The sequence below is a fragment of the Nesoenas mayeri genome, assembly GCF_963082525.1.
Source record: "Nesoenas mayeri genome assembly, chromosome: 5".
Classification (NCBI taxonomy): domain Eukaryota; kingdom Metazoa; phylum Chordata; class Aves; order Columbiformes; family Columbidae; genus Nesoenas; species Nesoenas mayeri.
Genome location: NC_137548.1, coordinates 35,927,712 through 35,947,905, shown reverse-complemented (window position 1 = coordinate 35,947,905; position 20,194 = coordinate 35,927,712). Strand labels below are relative to the sequence as shown.

Below are 20,194 nucleotides of genomic sequence, written 5' to 3'. Positions count from 1 at the left end.
GAAGACAATTACAGGTATTTTATTTCAATGAGAATTATTCCCTCATCACTGCCTTTACAGAAAATACAACTGCTATAAAACAACATAAACCTACTTAGAACTTAAAGTTTCAGCTTGCTAGCTTTTGTACCCACAAACTGAGTGAATTAAGTTAGTTCACAGTTACAAATTTTGCTCTCAAGAGGTTTACTTCCCAATATGACAGCAGCATGTGTTGTATTGCTAAAAACAGCATTAATATGCTCTTCAAACCACTAAAACCTATTGATTTCAGAGAAGGTACTAATATGTACACTGCATAAACATATGGATATAAAATATATAATGGACATATACTGTTCATTAACGTGGAAGTGACAACAGAATGTGATTGATATTTCTATGCATATATGTTATATGATATGGAGAATGACTCATTTTTCTTACTTACATTTAATGAGTTTTTTCCTTTAAAAATTAAACTTAGGCAATCTAAGTCTGTATGCACGGCAATTTCTTGTGAAACCTGCTAAAGAGACTGATAAACCCATGAAAAGTTTCTGTGTTTCCTGAAGTCTGGAAATCCACTATAAGGAAGGACAGAAATATTACTGTGCTTTTGACAGACTTCAGTTTTTTCAGACTTTCACAAAGTCACACTCTGGGTATTTATGATGTCTCCCTCCTCAACTCATTTGCCAGTCTCAAACACATTGAATAGAGGGTAAAGGTCTCAAAACTCTAAATGGGGTAAAATAATGAGTTCAGTGAAGGTAATTTCTGTTTGCAGTAGCTGGTGTGGAAAACCCGTTGTAATATACTGACAGAGAAAGAAACAACTGAGGAATGAATGAAGTGACACAGAAAGGTATCCACCACACCCATCAGTCATTGCTTCTACATTTTTTACTCTATATGAGCTTTCCCAGAAGTACTTTTATATTGGTTTAAATATTTGGTTTTTTTAGATGAGAAAACCTAGTGTTGACAAGAAGGAGAAAAAGAAAAAGATATGAGCTCTTTATTATCTTTTGCCTAGGACTGGAACAAAGATGGACAGTGCTGGTGAGATACTAAGAAAACAAGCTGTAGATGGTAATTATTGTCGTTGTCAGGCAAAAGTAAAAATATGTTAAGAATATAGAGAAAGGAGAGCTAAAAAAACCCCACCCACCTTCTGAAAAACTAGCCACTTCCTCTCCGAGTTTGAAGGTCTGATTTGGATTATAGGATGCATAAAAAAACAGCTCAAGAGTAATTTGCAAAAGGGCTGACAGCCGAACAGCGTGCTTCGGAGAGCCTGAATTCACTGGTCTACTGATACTGGAGAACACGGTGCCAATTCCAGTTTAGTAAACTCAACTCAAAAAAATTGAAACTATTGGAATAAATGCACGTGTGTATGTATGTATATAGCACATACACAGCTTTATCATCAGGTGTGTGAACTTCAAAGCCTTCACACTTCCTGAAGTGACTTTTCAAGAGACATTGTCATCATGTTTTAAATACAAAGACGTCATGCTATTTGATTGATGGTTTAAATTATTATTTGCCTATGGGAACAAGAAAGTGCAGCCTCTGGTCATCAAATATAGTGACATATTTTCCCAAGAACTTAGAGGCCGTTGGCTGGCTGACATGGACTGAACGGGGAAGTCGGCACAACTCTCTCTGGGCCAACTGCCCTCCTCAGGTTTCCCTAACCTAGAGAGATGAATACAGTAAATGACATTTGATTCCTGATGATACCGTAGCCATTATTCTATCTTGATTCGGGCCCAGACTAAACCTTTGGGAGACGGAAAATACAGTATTTTGTGTGAGCCCAAGTTATAACCTTTGGATTATAATAAACTAAGTCCTTTCTACCATGCATTGAAATAGTTGCCTACTAGTCACTAAAATCCAGTAATTTGTAATAAGTCCACTGTATCCTGACTTCTCAACTCTTTTCTTCTGTTTCTGAGAAAATCTGCTTCTAACCAGAATACAGAAATAACAGAGAAACTGCAAGCAATGGAAGCAAACTATGAATACCCTGTGCAAACACTGTATTATGTCGACAAACTACTGGGAGAAAAAAAGCAAAGCAAGGCAAATGAAAGGGAAAAAGTCACCAAAATTTCATAGCTCTAAAGCAATAATTTCAGGAGATTACTTTAATTATATTCAATTATTGAGTATATTAGATGATGAAGTTTGTGACTAATCAGAAACACAGGCTTTACAGCAATGATTAGCTCAGCAGCCAAATGATTCAAACTGACAACGTACATGAACTTTATTCTGTTTAAGATACAAGGTTAAGCAAGGTATTTTCTGTAGCATGTTCTCTATAAGATAGCACCAATGTGTCTTTGTTAGAAGAAAATAAATAACACTGTCTGTTCACACAGTAGTCTAGGGGGCAGACAGTGTATTTTTAGCTACTGTTAGTGCAAAAAGCCTCTTGGAAGTGTCTCTTACCGGTTCTCCTGCACTGCCTGCTGCGTGATGGCAATAATTGATGAGACCAGGGATGGGCTGTTCACCTTTTGCCATGATAACAGCGGTACTGGTGTAGGATGGATGCTTCTAATGCACAACACATAACAGCTATGAATACAGTGACAGGGAAACATGAAACTGTACAAGCAAATGACTGAAAGGGAATGAAGTGAAAACAAATGTGACACTGGAATGCCAAGCTCGTATGAACACAGTCAGTTTAGATCTCAGGTATTTTCTGCCTTCAAAAATTGCACATATTATTTATCTTTGCCTATATCAAAATAAATTAATCCATTTAAAATTTGCATCAATAAAAACTGAAACTTGCAAGTGATAATTACCTTAATTCATCCCTGTAAAGATATATGTAATCAGGATTTTCTGTACATGAGGAGATGATCTCCAGTTGCAGCTGTCTTAGAAATGTCAAGATGTCTCAGACCTGAATTCACATTTCTGGAGTTAGAATGTTGCTGCTTTGGTTTAGAAATGGTTTAATACAATTCTGAGTTACTTAGACTTCCAATTCCCATAATAAGAATTAAAAGCGCAATTTGTGGAGCAAATATAGAACCAAGCATTTTGGAAAAAAACTAACACATAGGAATACATTGTTTTTCCATTTGAAAACTGAAGACATAAAACTGAGGTAAATATTTATATATTGCTTAAAGTAACATGGTATTTCTTTGGAAAACATTTAAAATTTATCTAATGTTTTCCTTTTGTTGTCTCAAATTTGTAATTTTGGTTTGAGTGATATTGATCTATGATTACTGGCTAAAGCACAGCTATAAATACAATGTGATGACATTCAGTTTTGTGGCAGAATTTCATGTCTCTTATGCAGACATGCACACTGGAATACGGTAATCTGGATAGGTTATTACATAACTTGCTACCTATCGGTCATATTTTTTATCAATGTTTTTAGAAACAAACATTTTATTTTCATAATAGATACTATGGCTTAGAAAATGTTAATGCGATTCCTTAATTTGCCACCTACTGGACTTGGCATGCACAGGTGCGTGAGTACTTTGAATTAAAAAAAAAACCCAACACACTAAAAATAGTCTGTCACATCAGAATGGTGTCATAAAAATGCATGTTATCATCAAGATAATAAACAAAATATCTTCCACTGAAATTTAAGATCACCTACTAAAACAGGATTCATATTTTTATGAATCTATATTTCTACAAAACGTACCTACAATACACCTGTTTGACCACACAGACATCCATGTATAGTCTTAACATGCAAATGAATATTGGTGGAAAGTACCTGAGATAGAAACTAAAAGTCTCTTAGGGAAACAAGCCAGACTCACCTTAGCCGCAATGGCTGCTGCTGTTATATGTGAAGAAGAACTGTCCTCTGTTGAGGCGACTCCACTATCCTTCTTCTCTTCCTCCTCTTCCTCACACTGTACTCCTTTGTCTTCTGTCTGCTTGTGAGGGCTGGTGGTTGGAGGAGGAGAAAGAGGAGGTGGTGGTGAAGGTAGATCTTCAAGTTCATCATGCACCTCCTTTACTTTTACAATGGCATCTCGCAAAAGATCAATGGCATGAGGTAGGGCTGGCAGTATAAACTGAAAGCATTCCTATACAAAACGAGAAGAGAAATGACTATGAAAAGTTACCTGCAGAAGTAAATAGGGATTGCTCAGGTTTGCTCTTAAAAGATATTTGAGATTTAGATGCGTCTTTTCACATGATCGTAAATAAAACCGTAAATGCCCTATGCAAGTGCTCATAGAGGGTAACAAACAAAATTCAGAATCAGAACTGGGGATTCTACTACATATTTTTGCCCTTTTTCATGCAAATATAGGAAGTTGTACAACAGGGCTACTGCCATTAGACTAGCACTGGATTAAAAATTCAGAAAACAAGAGTTAAATTTTTATGAATATGTAATACAGAAACCAGTTCAGAGCAGTTGGCAGAAAGCTACAAAAATGCACGATAAAAACCTTAACTCCGTCCCTGCAGAGATATTAGCTTCAAATCGTTCTTATTATGTTCCTTCACAATTAGAGAACAATTCATAAGGGTTTCCATAATTATACTTTTACAGAGGTATATCCTTTTTAATTCATAAATAATCTATTTTTCAAACCTCTCCTTGCTCTATGATCTTAAAAACAATTAAAAGTATATTGTATATGGCTGGAGAAGGCAAAAACACAGGCATCATGTAACTGTTCTTGTTCCATAATGGGCATACACATACATAGCTACCTCTGCTGCTAAAATATGCAATTATTGCATCAAATCAAAGAGGAGCCTCAGGACATCACACAGTGCAGGCTCCTGCTCTGATGAGGGTCAATATGAAATGCAGACAGGTTGCTTAGGGCTTTGTTCAGTAAGGTCTTGAAAAAAAACAAGAACAGAGACTCCACAGCCCTTCTTGACAGCCTGTTCGAATGTCTAATCACCATCCAAGTGATTTTTTTTTCCTTTTCTCTTTATCCAGCTGTAAGCTACCTTTATGATTATTGTCTCTCATCCTCCTCCCAGGCACCTCAGTAAAGAGTTTTCTTCATGTCATTTGAGCAGACTGCATATAAACATTGAATTATTGGAAAATGATGGCAGGATCACAAGTGCCATGGCACTACAGTCACGGAACATACAACTTGACAGAGAAATCTGACATTATTCCTTTTGTTGCACTTAATTTTCGGTTTTGTTTCAAGCATAAGGAATAGTTTTTAAATGTATTCCAATATTTTACAGTATCTAGAAAATAAATAACAATAAACATTTTATACATTAATACTGTAACAATATTTTCAACAATTGAAAATGACTATGTAAACAAAGAGCAAACTACTAATCAGAAATTGCTAAAGTTTATATAAGCCACTTTGTAAGTCAAAAATGTGAATCACAAACACTGTATTTCCTCAAAGCTTATTACTAAGAACCCGCTTTTCAGTTGCTCCTTTAAGACCAATGAAAAGTCAGACTACTTCACAGATCTATAAATTGTCTAAACATTCAATTTGGCACTCTGAAGAACTGGAGTAAACTGGATGAGCTTAAGATGCTGTATATAATGAATATATACTACGATATATTTGTAAACATTAATAAAGAATAACTTCTAATGTGAATGCAAACCTCAGAGTTATTGTGACTCCACAGTATTATTTCAAAAAATGGTTTTAAATACTGAGGCATACAACCACCATTTCTTCAGTAAAAAAGCAGACCTCAGGTAAGTGGTAAACAAGGACAACAATCTGCAGACTGACCAAGAATCATGAAAGAGTACATAAACTATTAACTCATTAGGGAAGTATGTTCCCCACTTGTAGCACTGAAATAAAGCCTTGTTGGCTTGACAGTTGATGAACAGGTTCCCAGTTAAGTACTCTAAAAGGTCATGCTATTTGTAAAACTCCTTGTTTTAAGCAACTGCTAATACAATTATGAAAATTGCCACAGACCCAATGACTTCAATGAGCATCTGGTAATTTCACACTTTGCCCTCTTTTATAACATTAAATACATTTGTCAAGGCTAAAAGAAAAGAGAACATTTAAAATCTGAAGTATCCTACAGATCTTGATTCAGTGGTACACGCCACACAAACACTCTCGGGAGAAAAAATATTTCACATTGTGGCCATTTTTGAGATGGAGCATTTACATTGCTGCCATTTTCTATGAACATTTTAATATTTTATTAATGAAATGTGTATACTGTTGCAACTTCATAGCTTTATATAAGCGTCTTACATGATTGTATTTATACGATAGGAAATAAATTAGCAAGTTATCAAAGAGAGAAGTAAGTTCTTGGTAACAACCCATCCTAGCTGGTCCTTGAGATCCAGCCTGTTATGAAACAATGTTCTCTACCATCCATCTTAAAAACCTTTGCTGAAATCTGATACTTCAAAGATGTTTCATAATAAAATAAATTGTGACAGAATAGAGTATCATCATGACAGGAACAAATAAATCATCAGTTTATAAAAGTGTTCTTGCATAATGAAATCATATGACATTTTTTTTCTTTTCCAGCAGAATTAGCTTTTCTATTACTTACTTTATTTCAAACTATTGTTAAAATACTTACTACCATTTTTTCATTTCCTCATCCTCTGTCTATAATTTATCTGTCTTCACAGCCTGAATGCCTCAGGGCAGAAAATGACAATTTTTCCTGTAGCTAGCATGTTACAAGTGCCACTGAACACAACAAAACCCATTAGGAATTGTAGGTTATTTCACCTCTTTCATAATTAAACAAAAGAAGTATAGACTCCTGAACAAATCTCCTTACTGGTGCACCAGTTGTCTATGATGTGGGCCCACTGCTACATTACACAGAGATGACTTCCCAGTAGGTATTCTCCTGCCCCACCATCCTCCAATGCTTGCTGCATGTTTTGAAGGCTTTTAAATTTCTTTTCAATTACAGAGTCTCATCAGATTTCCTAAAAAGGCTCTAAGGAATGCTAGAATCATAGAAAGGCTGAGTCCTCAAACAGAAACATGTAGACTATGGATCTGAAAAACTGTAATAGCTGCTTGAGATAATAGTATTCAGAACATTTTCTCTTCAACTTCCAGATGACAGGCCACATAAACATTTTTTATTTATCTCCAGACATCAGTCTTTCAAGCAAGAGTGACTTCAGGGCTGTGCTGCCAAACACATTAGTACTGTCTCCTCGGTGACTGGTTCCCACTGGTTCAGAAGATGTTGATAAACTACCAGGTACGCATTTGTTAGAGGCCAGAGGTAAAGACATTTTTAACAAGGCCACTGACGTAGTCTGAGCCCTGGAGAAATATGTTCTCGTGATTGATGGGGGAGCTACCTCAGCAGTTTTGTACCAGGTTGTACAGCCCAATATTCAGCTTAGCAGTATCTGTGTGGAGAAGGCTGTTTTTCTGGATAAATTAGTCAACTACACAGTAAGAAAAAGCACTGGAAAGATTTAACCTTAATACCAAACAAAAAAATTCCTCATGATGTTTAATGATATTTCTTTCAGCTCTACGGCCAGAAAGCAAGCATGAATAAAAACATAAAACCTAACTTCCCTGCGCAAACCGAGCAAAACGCAGGAAGAAAACAAACCATATAAGGGGCATAAAGTCTGTTACCCACATCCAAAGGATTTTAAATTCCTCAAACTCTTAAAAATTATGTTCCTTTTTTTCCCCCTTGCTGACAAAAATTAGGAATATTCTTCATACTCCTGCATGTTCTACCATATACTAGGCCCCCTTCTTAATTCTGTGTGAAAAAGAATGCTTTCTTGGAAGTTGTAGACAACACAAGGATCAGGTACCGACTGACTAGAGAAGAAGGAGAAGGAGACCACAGTTGCCACAGTGAGTGCTCTGCTGCACGACACACAAAGCTGTCCTGGTCACACAGCACCTTCCACCAGACTGGAACTGTATTGTCCCTGACCGAGAGCGATGGTGCGTTCAGTTATATGAACACGCAGATCAATTCATTTTTGTAAAATTTGTTGTAGTGGGTACTTGCCACCACTCAGAACAATGGGAGGGACTCATCATGGGTCCTCAGTAGCAGATCAGTAAGAATACTTCTTACCTGTGACCCTTTCTTGCTACCTGGCAGATTAATTATGAGAGTTTTCCCTCTGATTCCACACACAGGTCTGAAAAGAAAGAAACCCAGAGTGAAATTCTTGCATGCAACTTCCTCCACTGTAGAAACAAGAACAGAACATTTATGATAAATTCTGTTATTTATCAGAATTTGTAAACTCAATTTCCAACATCTAAAAATGTTTGTTGATGTTCTTCTAAAGCAGCTCAGGAGAAGCTTAGCTGAAAAAGCATCAAACAAGGCTGACAATCTAACATTTAACTGACAGCATAAACACCGGCTAGATTTCTGTCTTTTTTATATCTGTGTAGCTCTCTTAATTCTATTGTTTACTTGCACCCAATACATCCTTTGATATAGTCCCTATTTGCTCATACACAGGGTTGCTTTATAATGTAATTGATTATGTCAAACACTATTTCCCTTGCCAGGTAAAAGTACTAAGATGACATAGTATTTTTATCTGGCAAGGGAAATAAATGTGTGTGGGGGGTGTGCATGTTAATTTTTTTATTTTATTTTATTTTTTTTAATTTTTAAAGATCCAGCATAAGAAAAGCACAGAGGGAAGCAGCTCTCAAGTGAAAATCGCACTTATCCAATCCATATCTAATTCTTCCTAACAGTCTTGTCTTTTCTCCTCAAAAATAGATGAAGCCACCTATCAAAGATGGAAGATTTTCTTTTTTTGTCTTTAGGGAATTCCTTTGGTCTTGATGCAGGGCTGAAATTAGACACCCAAGTGCTGAATGCTTTCTGTTTAGAGTTTCGTCTCGTCCTCCTTTCAGCTACATATTTTTCAAGAGAAAAAAATTAAAATTATTGGATTTTATCTTGAGGTTGTAAAGAGTGCCTCCTGCTTTCTGCACCGCTCATGAAATCAGTGGTGAAAACCACAGGGCTGGGATATAGGGATAAGAATAAAGTAAAAGGATTAAACCAAACCACAAAATACAGAGGGTACAGTTGAGAGAAACTGTGTAACAATCTCTTTGTCAAACAAAAGCATGAGCCATACCTAAAGACAGAAAAAGAAAAGAAAAGAATTTCCTGATAGGGCATTACCAAAAATTTTGATCCAAAGGATATGGTTTGTGGGGTAGCCAACTTCCCTGGATTTGTTCTTATATAAATAATTCTCAGTGATTAATATCATTTATTGGTGGCATGGCATTTGCTAGCAGGGAAGCAAATATTCCAGTGATAGCTCACAATTAAATAGCACAGACAATGCTTTTGTGCCACAAAACGAGCTGCTGATGCCACACTCAAGCCCGCCTGAAGAGAAGTCTTGTTTTCAACTGGCAGCTCGAATGTTGCCTGACTCCCAGCCTCTGTTTTCCCATACTCACTTCTTGCACACTATGTACCCTCAGTTAAGAAAGGATTCCAGGTAGCTGAGGAATGCTCTACTGCAACACAAAGGTGAGGAGCCTGAGCTAAAGAAATGTGCTCATTTACTCTTGCAGTAGTCAAACTTACAGAGTACAAACTCAATCCAGCAAATCTCCTATGTGAGATGCAGCTTATGACAGATTCAAAATAAATGAAATAGGAATTACTCACAGAGGAATTAAAACGAGTAGGAATTATATTCAGCAGATAGATGCTTTATTCTGCTTTAAATAATTTAGAACATCATAAGCTAAATAACCACTACAACCAACCAATAATAAAAAAGGACTAACCAGTAGCCACTCTTTCGAAAGCTACAAGTTTTGGCTGCCAATAATCTTATCTAATGGCTCAAGACAGAAATGGAGCTGCCAAAAATTCCTCAAGAGAGCATGCAAAAGTATGTAAAACTACACAAGAACTGTATGGCTTGCAAAAAATATTGTTTGCGCTGACAACAGAAAAGCACACAAAATGTACATGCATTGTGGCTAATTTGAGAGTTAAATTAATTGTATTCCTTCAAATGCCAAACAGTTGAGGAAGATGCTGTGGATCTCATGTTATGCTCAGGCTTGTGACACAATGTACAGAAATTTTAAGAAAAAACAAAGTAGTCTGAGAAAGAATACAAACAGAAGCAAGGGAGTGGAAGGAAAAACAGGACATGGGAGAAATTAAAAAATGGATGTAGGAAGAAAGAAATATAGGTCTGATGCAGAAGTAGGAATGGAGAACATGATCTCTGTAGGAAAAAAATATGATCTCTCTGGGAAGAAATCAGGCTGGTAAAAGCAGAATAAATGGGCAAGGAGACAGAGAGTGCTTTAAAGAGCCTCAGTAGAGACTGGCATGGCATGGGTACTGGACAGGTAAGGAACTGGGTGAAAGGAAGAGATAATTCTGGGACAAGGACAGTTTTGGAAGATCACAGAGGGCAAAAGGAAACACTTTCACGAAACACATAAGAAGGTCTATGATGCTTTAAGACACTCCCAGCTGGACCTTGGGACTGAATCTGAACTGTGAGAGTCTCACTCCCCATCATTTGCCATGAAGTATCTGTGAATCCAGCCTACGAAGTGACTCACCACTTCCTAATGCTGGCCCATGGTCAGGAAGGCAGCCCATAACTTACAACAGTTTCTAAAAGTTCAGGTGATAAAATTCAACATGATTGACATAACATTTCCAAACCTGCAGGTGATTTACAGAAGTGGCAGCTTAATGTTGCATAATGGATCTTCTGCTTTTGTTTTTTTGAAAAATCAAAGAAATTACATGCAAAATTATCAATCAGAACTTCATTTCAAAATTAAGCCAATGATAGGTAGGCTTAGGACAAGTGACATTTAACGTTAAATATTTTGAAAAATTAGGTTCTAAATTTCTCAAACTGTATACCTAAAATCAGTGTATGTTTGCAACCTCTCTTAATGTGTGCCTTAGTTCCCATGTCCAGGGGGGGGCTTACAACACTACCTCCATTTGCAGAATTTTCTATTAAAATATATTAACAATTTGTGTCTTAGAATAACAAATGATGTAAGAAAAATCCTGCATTCAAAGAAGATTCTGAATAAAGAGGATCAAAACCGATACAGGATTACACAATAAGACAATCAAACCAAAAGTAAATTTCCTTCTTCCATCTGAAGCATTCACAGAGGAATACTACATGAGGTTGTAATCATAAGACACACACACAATCATGCAGAAATGAGATTGCACGAGAAACCATAAGGTTGTGATTTCATAACTTTTGCATACTTAACTTTATGATCTGAACAGTATTATAAAAGTAATGGACTTTTGCATGCTGACTACTTTTAGGCCTGAAGTCAATGTTTTCACTGAGAATTTTTTTAACACCTAATATGATTGCATCCAGTATCTTTGTAATGTTATCTCCCATCATTGTCATCAATTGCTAGGGAAAGTGGCTGTAGTTTAAGGGACACTTTCTCGCTATGTGTACAGCAGAGTCAGGTTCCAATCCAGTATTGCCATTAAAACATCCCTTCAGCCATCCTGATCGCACCACATCCTACATCAGACTTGCTAGTGTCATCTAAATGGCTATTCTCTTCTACATCTGAAACAGAACACCTAAATTAACCTTTCCTCTCCTAGTGGTAGTATTCTGTTATCCTCTCCCTTCAGATAAACACAAACTATTATATAAAAAGTTATATCAGATAAAAAACCGAAAATACTTGTTAATTTGAACAGAATCTGAAGGTGTTACCTTCATAACATTGCCCTTTCAGATATGTGATACAAAAATTTTAAAATAAGTTGTTGAATCACTAAACCCCTCATTTAAATGTCCTTTAAAAATCCAACTATCTGAATACGAAGTTGCAGATTTGAAAGTTCTTTATTTCTTATATAATTATTTTCTTGTTATACCCTCATTATACAATGAGAAATCGAATAACCTGTAACAGCCATTGTTTCTTAGTTACCTTGAAATAATGTGCAAGCACAAACTAGCTTACGAAAGACATTGAGATTACTAAGTCTGTCATAGGTAAACTGAGGCAAACTGAAAGAATAAAATAAAAATGAACTCCAGAAAAAATACAGGATAACAAGTGATGTCACTGATAAAGAAATACCAACAGGCAGAGAAATAGTTACTAATTATTTAGTAGGAAATATTGAACTCTAGGAATTGGAGTACTATATCTGAAAGTATTGGATAAAATACTATTTAACTTATTCAGAAAGCTTTTGCTGATATTGGAATAAAAGCAATATCAAACCAATACACTTATATTTATCAAGGGTTTCTTTTTGCTAAAGAAAGCATTTTAGTACTTGGTAAACAACATACAGAAGAATTCTTCACTCACCACCAAAATGTCACAGCTCTAGAATGAAAAGACAGTTGTTTAACAGCATGCATCGATATTATCAATAACCTGGCACAGAAAATACAGGAGGATACAGTGTCTAATGCAGACAACAAAGGGAATTAAATGAGAGAATGCAATTACCGCTCTTGGAATTTGGCCACTTCTCTGAAGTTAAAACTTCCAGTCTTGATAATAATGGTAATTTTCAGTTATTTGTCTATAGTCACTTCCTGACAATGTGTATTTCTAAGGAAACAGTTCACTTCACGTATTGCAGGAAACAGTCTTACCTAGAGAGCATGCCCAGAGGAGTAACATTAAGTGATCCCATCAGCATTGCCAGGGCCATCCCTGGGGCTTCTCGCTCTATTACTTCTTTAGTGGCCTGCAATCAAAGATTAAATAGCAAAGTGAGTGAAGAAGTACAAGGAAAAGAAAAACATGGAACCATCTAAAATTTGGGTAAGAATGTGTCCTTCTTGGTTTCTGCCAAGAGACGTCCTTGCTATATTCTCAACACTCAAATATGTTAAAGAATTTTCTCTTGGGTGGGTAAAATAGGGAAAGAAAGGGGTTGGGAAGAAGCACTGTCAGCTGTACTGTAAAGGCTCCTACAGAAAATGTGAAAAGTCAGGACGCTATATATATAGGAAGTGTTAACCAGTACCACATAAATAACAACTCCCTCCAACAGAAATGAAAGAATGTTTAGGAATAAACAAAGAAAAGACCAAATGTATCTGCCTTCTCTTCCTTATCAATCTCATGTGCATTTTCCCATTCAGATTTTCCCAGGCATGAGAAGAGTGAATCCGTCTGCACAGAAGACAGAAAAAAAAATTTGCAAAGGGAAGCCCATGTAGCAAGCAGGCAGGAAAAGAGTAAAGTGGTAATGCTAATGGCCAGGGGCTGACGCCTTCCCTTCCGATCATGTCAGCAAACCAGCAGTTCCACACAGGCTGGTGGCTTTTATTCACAAGCAGTCCATATGCAGTGGGCATTGAGAACCCTGGAAGCAGAGTCTGAAAATTCTTGTCTTTTTTGCCCTTTTCCTGCACAGGGAATCAAATGGGAAATTATTTTTTCTGGGATACGCACAACCTTCCATCCTTCCTAACACAAATTTTTACAAATGCACAATCTGTCCAGTCTCCCAGCCTCTAACTTTAGTGAGGACATGACACCTGAAATGCAGGTTACAGCCCTACCCTCCCTCCATCTCCCTCACAGTAGCTGCTCTACAGTGGATCGTCTTGTTTCGTGTTCTGAAACGAGATTCTAAGTTATGTGCAACAACTAAAATGTTAGCAATGCTTATAAAACTGTGAAATCCATTGTAAACCATCCAGCCAAACTACAATGCTTTGATGATACAGCTATCAAAACAGAAACAGAAAAGCGTATCTTAAATACAAGGACACTCTGAATAAGCTAAATTTCCTTGGCAGTTTGATACAGCAAAAGAATAAAATGGAAGAAAACCAGTCAAATTATTTTGTGGGAAAGATTAGACTGTAAATCAAATCCTTGTACTTTTTTAAGTTCCTAGTTTACAAATAGAGAAACAAAGAAACAGAGAAGGAAAACAACAGAATTAACCCCAACAGCATCCCTATGAGAAGGATCCAGGACTTCTATATCAGGTATAGAGCTAAAACTTACAGAACGCAATAAATAAAACTGAAAAAATATCCTTGAACAGTGGCCATATCCTCAAACATTGCCACTAACACTTAACATGTTTTAAAGGAATATGCCAGTATCAGAAGACATCAGACACAGCTACCAAGTAAACCTTCAGATCTTCTATTAAGGAGCAAACTTGGTATATGCTCAGTTGTGGGAAGCAGGAATGTTGCTTTATAGAAAACCAAGCAATTATAAGCCAGTAGCTAAAACCATGGTCTCTTTTATCTGAAGCATAGCATGTTGGTTTTGGTATCTGCCATCCCCTACTCAGAAACAGAAAAGGGATATAAACACAACCCAGGGTCTGTCCTTCTACGTAGAGGAAATGAGAAGAAGCAGGCTAGCGATGACGTAGACAAAACTAAAACCTCTCCACAGAGGGCCACTGCCTAAAGTTACCGCTGAGGTATTAAATTATCAATCACATGAAAAAATTCTGAAGACTATCCATAGACCTGATGATTTCTATAGCATAGAAAAATAAAGCATTGCAACACTGAAGAGACGCTGCTGATAACAAACAAGTTGGTGAAACACGGTATTCTGTGTATGTGTACATACATAGTAAGTCTGTATCTGTGCCTTTTATTTCAGCTAGTATCATGCTTCAAAGCTATTAAAATTGGTTTTAAATATAAAATGCATTTTGAGATTTCTTTTTGCCCTTGAGCACAGTGACACTTTGAAGATATCATTAGTTAATATTCTAAACAGGCTTCAAAGGTAGTACAAGATGCAAAAGAGTTCCATAAACAACGATCCTGCAGCTTAGGGAGTGCTCCAATGAAATTCAAGTCCATTCTCCAACTTCACAAGAAAAATGACCTTCACAAAATGTCACTGCTAGCAGGCAATGTGATTATTAAAAATGTATAGACTAAGCAACAAAATCTGAAAGGGCAGAAAGTCCAAACAGCAGCACAGCCTTCAATAGAAGTTTCTAAAAATACTTGTTTCAAAATATATATGCTTCTATTTATTACTGCAGGCAGACTTCTGCAAACAGGGGAATGCTTCCTGTTTTCATATTTGCAGCCTGACTGGATGGATGTAACCAAAAAAGGCTGCTGCTAAATAAACAACTTTTACAGTGACATCTGCTCTTGAAATCAGCCACTGGAAAGTCCACTCTTGGGATGTCCTCAAATAACACAACTTAAAACGTACAGTGTACAGGAACCGAAACCACCATCACACTGGGAAGCACACTCTTTAATTAGCTATACATATATGAATGAAAATAGCAGTACTGCCGTGACTTACAGATATGTTGTGCCTATCTGTAACAACTCTTGCTTCACCTAACAATGTACCAAAGTGCTAGTGGCTGGATTTTTTAAGACTTCTTCCAGGTTTGAAAGAAAGGTGGAAACGAGATGGCAAACCTAGATTTTCACCTTTGTCTAGCTCAGGAGTAAACTGCTACCAAGATCTACCTGCATGCAAACTGTGAAAGGATGAGTGACTCAGCACCTTCATGTATTACCAGTACTCTAGCAAGGCTAAATTAAGATTGTTAAACTTTGTTTCATGGCTAATTTTTTCTTAGTAGTCTCCCCATCAGGCAGCTTTTGCCTGCTGCAGGGGGCCACAGTGTTGGCACAAAATGATTCACAAATCAAGACTGTTGCCCCTGGCTCTCCTGCAACAGTGATGACGACACTACTCTGTGGGCAGAAGCACAAAAACTGACAAGAAGATTTCATCCAGAGCTGTGACACTGATGCCTTCATCAGGACTAAATCTATACACTGATTGCTCAAACCTGAGGCTGACGACTATATAAAGAGCAGGTGGACAACACTGCAATTTGCATAAAATACTAAAATGACAGCAAGCGTCTCCAGTTTCTCCCACATAAGGTGGTAGTGCCAAGAAGACAGACACATGCAAGATGGAGGCAGAAGAGAGGGGCTCTACAGCAGTGGAAACACGTGAAGGTAAAAGCAAGAGTTAAGGAGAGAGCCTGAGACGCAGAAAGGTCAGTTTGGAGATTGCAAAGAGGTCTGCAGTTTAGATGGGAGGTGGGAAGAAGGAAGCCTTAGTAGAAGGGAAGAACTGCAGAGAGAAGTTCCAGCAGCCAGACTGTCAGAGGGCAGAGATGAGAGTAGAGCAAGGGGGCAAGTGAACGGAGTGAGTAGGATGGAAATCAGACTGCACAAGGTGGCTCGGGTGGACAGTACAAGAGGGAGAACCTCAGGAGGAGCAAAAACGAAGACATGACATGACAGACATGTCAGGCTGTAGGGGAACAAGAAAACAGGACTGAAATAAAACTGTAATTTCTACTCCAGAGAGGAGAAGTAGAGGTTAGCAAATAATTATTTCATGCAGCTATTCAGGACTTACTAATAATGCCTATAAGAGCAGTTCTTATATTTCATTGCTATATGAACAAACACAATTTATTTTAAAACACATTTTTGATTGTTTTTGAAGTGCCTTTTCATTTGAGTTAGGGCATTACGTTCCCAAACCAACTGATGTATTTTTAGATGTCTTTGACGTAGTTGTGGTTGCTTAACAGATGGCCTGCTGCCAACTGGGTTCAGAGAGTTCTCTGCTGCTTCACTGCCTTTCTTTGCCTCCATAGAAACTAAGTTAGCTCAGTTCCTAACCTGTGGAAACCCTTCCAGGCAGCTTCTGGAGGATTTATCCACTGCAGACTGATTTAATTAGAAGACCTAGGACTACTCTTCTTAGAATGTTCAGAAATTCCTTATCTTTGTCTTTCAGGTATTAAAAATAGCAAAGTTCGACCTCTTACTAGTAAGTAATGTTATGAGACATTTCATATGCTCTTCAGTAGTTTTGGGATGGCAATATAGTTTTATCTCTTCAACTAAAATGCAAACATGAGACTGAAAAGTCATAACAGACTGCCTCTGTTGAAAATATTATTTCTGTTGAAAAAGTTCAAATCTATGACACTGCATAGCATATTATAAAGCTATTTATGCAAATTAATGGACAAATTTGCAGATAATTTATATTTAACAGACTACATAATTAACATAGACAACATTTTATTACCTATTTGAGCTTTCCATTGAAAGTGGAAGTCTTAGAAAGGCCTAACCGAAGAAATACCTACATATCCTCTGCAACAGAGCTCACAGACTACAGTCAAACCTCAGAAGACTGGACAAAGAACTATGGAGACAGATCAGTCAAATGTGCAACAAAAATGTCAGTCATTTTCTTTCAACCAGTTATTTAAAAAAATGTATATTTTAGGAAGAAAAAATTGCATCTCTCGGCTTGGAAATGAGATACCTTCTTCAAGGTTATTCAGTAAACCTCAGCTGGAGGTAACAGGTGTGCCTGTAACTTCCGTTCACAAGTCAGCTCTTTCAGCTTATTCTCTATTTCCCTACTCATATTTTGGAGGGGAGAAAACAGAGCTTACATGGAGCTAGATTGATTAGAGATTCTTGCCTAAAAATCACATAGCTATTTCTTCTCTTAGTATAATAAGAAATACGATTGCAGCAGCTGGTTTCTCTCAAGACACTGAAAAGTTTTTGGATAAGGATCAGTTTTGAGTCACTCGTTCTCATCATCATGCTGTCTTCCCTTGAATTTTTCTTATTCCCTGTCCCCAGTAACCTGTGTGATGATATTTTGTGTCTTTTTTATGGATGGAAGGCTTGACAGGAACCATGCTCTCTGATGTTCTCCAAAATCAAACTTCTTTGGCTAATTGCTCAGTTAACTCAACAAATGGATAAAACTGATCACATATGCTATTGCTGCAAAGCAACCAAAGTCAAGCGGGTTTGTAAAAGTGTCTCAACTTGTTATCAAAGTTAATAACTTTCTAACAATATAGCGGCCCAAACACATCATTGGGGTGCTGCAGCCAGAGATACGCCATGCAGTGGCTGTCCTTTCACATATATGCAATTAGGATTATCACTGACTTCTCTATATCAAATTATTAATAGTTGTCACAGAACCTTTGTCAAGAGTGCCCTGCATCCAGAGAGCAATGAATAGCTGCTTCTGGACAGGGTGGATCCCAGAAGTAGGTGTTTGCTGTCATTCTGGAGCTTTTGACAGATTCACACCCATACCAATGAACCTGGCCATACAAACCTTGAAAGTAGTAGCCTGACAGTCATTGTTTCCTCAACAATAAACTATCCATGAGTGCTAATGATGTGGGCCTGTAAAAACCCATCAACTGTTTTATAGTCCCACCAATTGCTATGTTTGGGCTCACAGGAGGGCCTGGTGGTGGCTAGGCAGACATCAGGCCAGTCCTGCGCTTGATGTATGTGTTTGATCCTCCCCATGAAGTGACCACCCAGGCTTCTGTTGATTTTCCTGTACAATAAGAAACTCAGTCTGAGTCTGATCAGCCTCCATTTTGATGTTCCTGTTGAGTCTTTTTGATGTTAAATGCTGCCAGGTGTGTCAGACACACGTAGCCACATACTGAGAGCTCTCCCAGGCCTGTACAGGATTACTTTATATAAAATAACACAAAACATGTCTAAATGTATTAGCATGGCTTACCCTTATCACCTTTCCTTCCTACCAATGGTGAGCCTGGTTCACATTCCTCCAATAACTGACATGATTATATGTTCTTTTTCCTCTTCTTCTCCTAACTCAAATCTACAAACACCCAAAGGTGGACGAAACCCTGATTAATGCAGCCAGCTAAAAATGAACTATGCAAACTGCATGCACCGATAATGCATTTCCATTGACAATAATTCTGCAGCCCAAGAATGTTAATTTTAAGTTTCCTTGCCCTCTCTGCATATTTGCAGTGACTCTGCAAGATCCAAGATCCTAAACTTCACAGAATGACCCTACAGAATTTATCTGGGTGAGGAACAGAAGCGACACAGAAATAAGTGTTGTTAGACTAGACTGAATACAGACTCTGCTTCCTCTGTTTCTCCCCACATCCATGATGATTCTAACAGTACAATACCACTGTGTATACAATCATAAAAAGCACCTCGCTGGTAGAAGTACCTCTGACAATACTCAATGACTCAATGCGTGACCAAGTCACACATATATTTCATACTCCAATGCTACTTAATTTTGTAAACAAAGAATCACCTAAATGTACATTAGTTAATAAATATTTTAGTATTTGTTGTAATTTTACTTAAAAGACCTTGTTTTCTTCAACCGAAATCAAACTAATCAAAGGATTTACTTTGTATCACCCAGTTTCATTTCTGCTTATAGTTTGCAAAACATTTTGGGGAAGATTTTCTCCATTTTTATACACAAGAAAGAAGCCGAAAATGCAATGAATACACTAGAAAAAGCAACATTGTGGAATTCATAACTTGTTCCTGTACCTCATTAGGGTTTTCACTATGTAAATTTTTACCTAAACCTGGTTCATTTGATTTACAAAAACTTTACAGATCATTAATTTGCCTACTTCATTTGTGTAACACAAATGTTAGTGAAATTGCTGTATCTGGGCAACCAAACCATGTGCGTCTTCTAAATATCACTTCTAATATATATATAGTGCTGATAATAATATAACAATAATTTTTAATTGGGATTGCTAAGTTTTAAGGTGGTTAATGGGCATAAGATATTTATGCCATACAAACTGATCTTGATTCTATGATACTGCCCACCTCCATACATTGTCATAAAACCAGAACAATCATTTTTAGAAAGAGCTACCCAAACAAAGCAAATGCTCACTAAACGCTTTCTGCACTACGAGGAATGCATTTGGGCACTGTGAAGATGTACGCAGCCCACCAGATACGGTACGTCACAGCTGTGCAACGGTGCGCACTACGTCAGTGTCAAAAGGCAGAGAACTTGCAGAGGGGGAGAGGTTAGGAAGATTATCTTGTTAAAACAACAGCTGGAAACAAGCCACCACACTTGCCTACAAGAGAAGGCTCAGGTGCCCAACACTTCTTTTTTCGGCCCTTTTTCACGTGCAAGCTGCCGCACTTCCCACTTCGTAAGAATGAATCCCTTGCTGTTCAGTAACGGTAGTACAGCTGAAGACTTGCTGGTAAAGGTAGCGACACCATTCTGCTACTACAAAAACACTTTTTAAAGTTTATCTATTAATCATTATTATTTTAAGTTTCCCCTCAGTTACTTCGAACTGCTTTGTATTTAATATAAAATGTAAACATCTACGCAACCCATCACAA

At 37.3% G+C, this 20,194-nt stretch overlaps 1 protein-coding gene across 6 annotated transcripts in view; it reads right to left on the bottom strand.

Annotated features, from left to right (window-relative positions):
* Positions 1–20,194, bottom strand: part of GPHN (gephyrin) — a gene marked incomplete at both ends in the record, with an annotated part of 292,255 nt that overhangs the window by 104,569 nt on the left and 167,492 nt on the right. For 5 of the 6 annotated variants that reach the window (XM_080346039.1, XM_080346043.1, XM_080346041.1 and 2 more), the window contains 3 exons: positions 3,807–4,079; positions 8,068–8,134; positions 12,632–12,726. In XM_080346039.1, the coding sequence (XP_080202165.1) occupies positions 3,807–4,079; positions 8,068–8,134; positions 12,632–12,726 (435 nt within the window). Of the gene's footprint in view, positions 1–2,448; positions 2,557–3,806; positions 4,080–8,067; positions 8,135–12,631; positions 12,727–20,194 lie in introns of all 6 variants that reach the window. The other variant, XM_080346040.1, reaches the window with a different exon arrangement.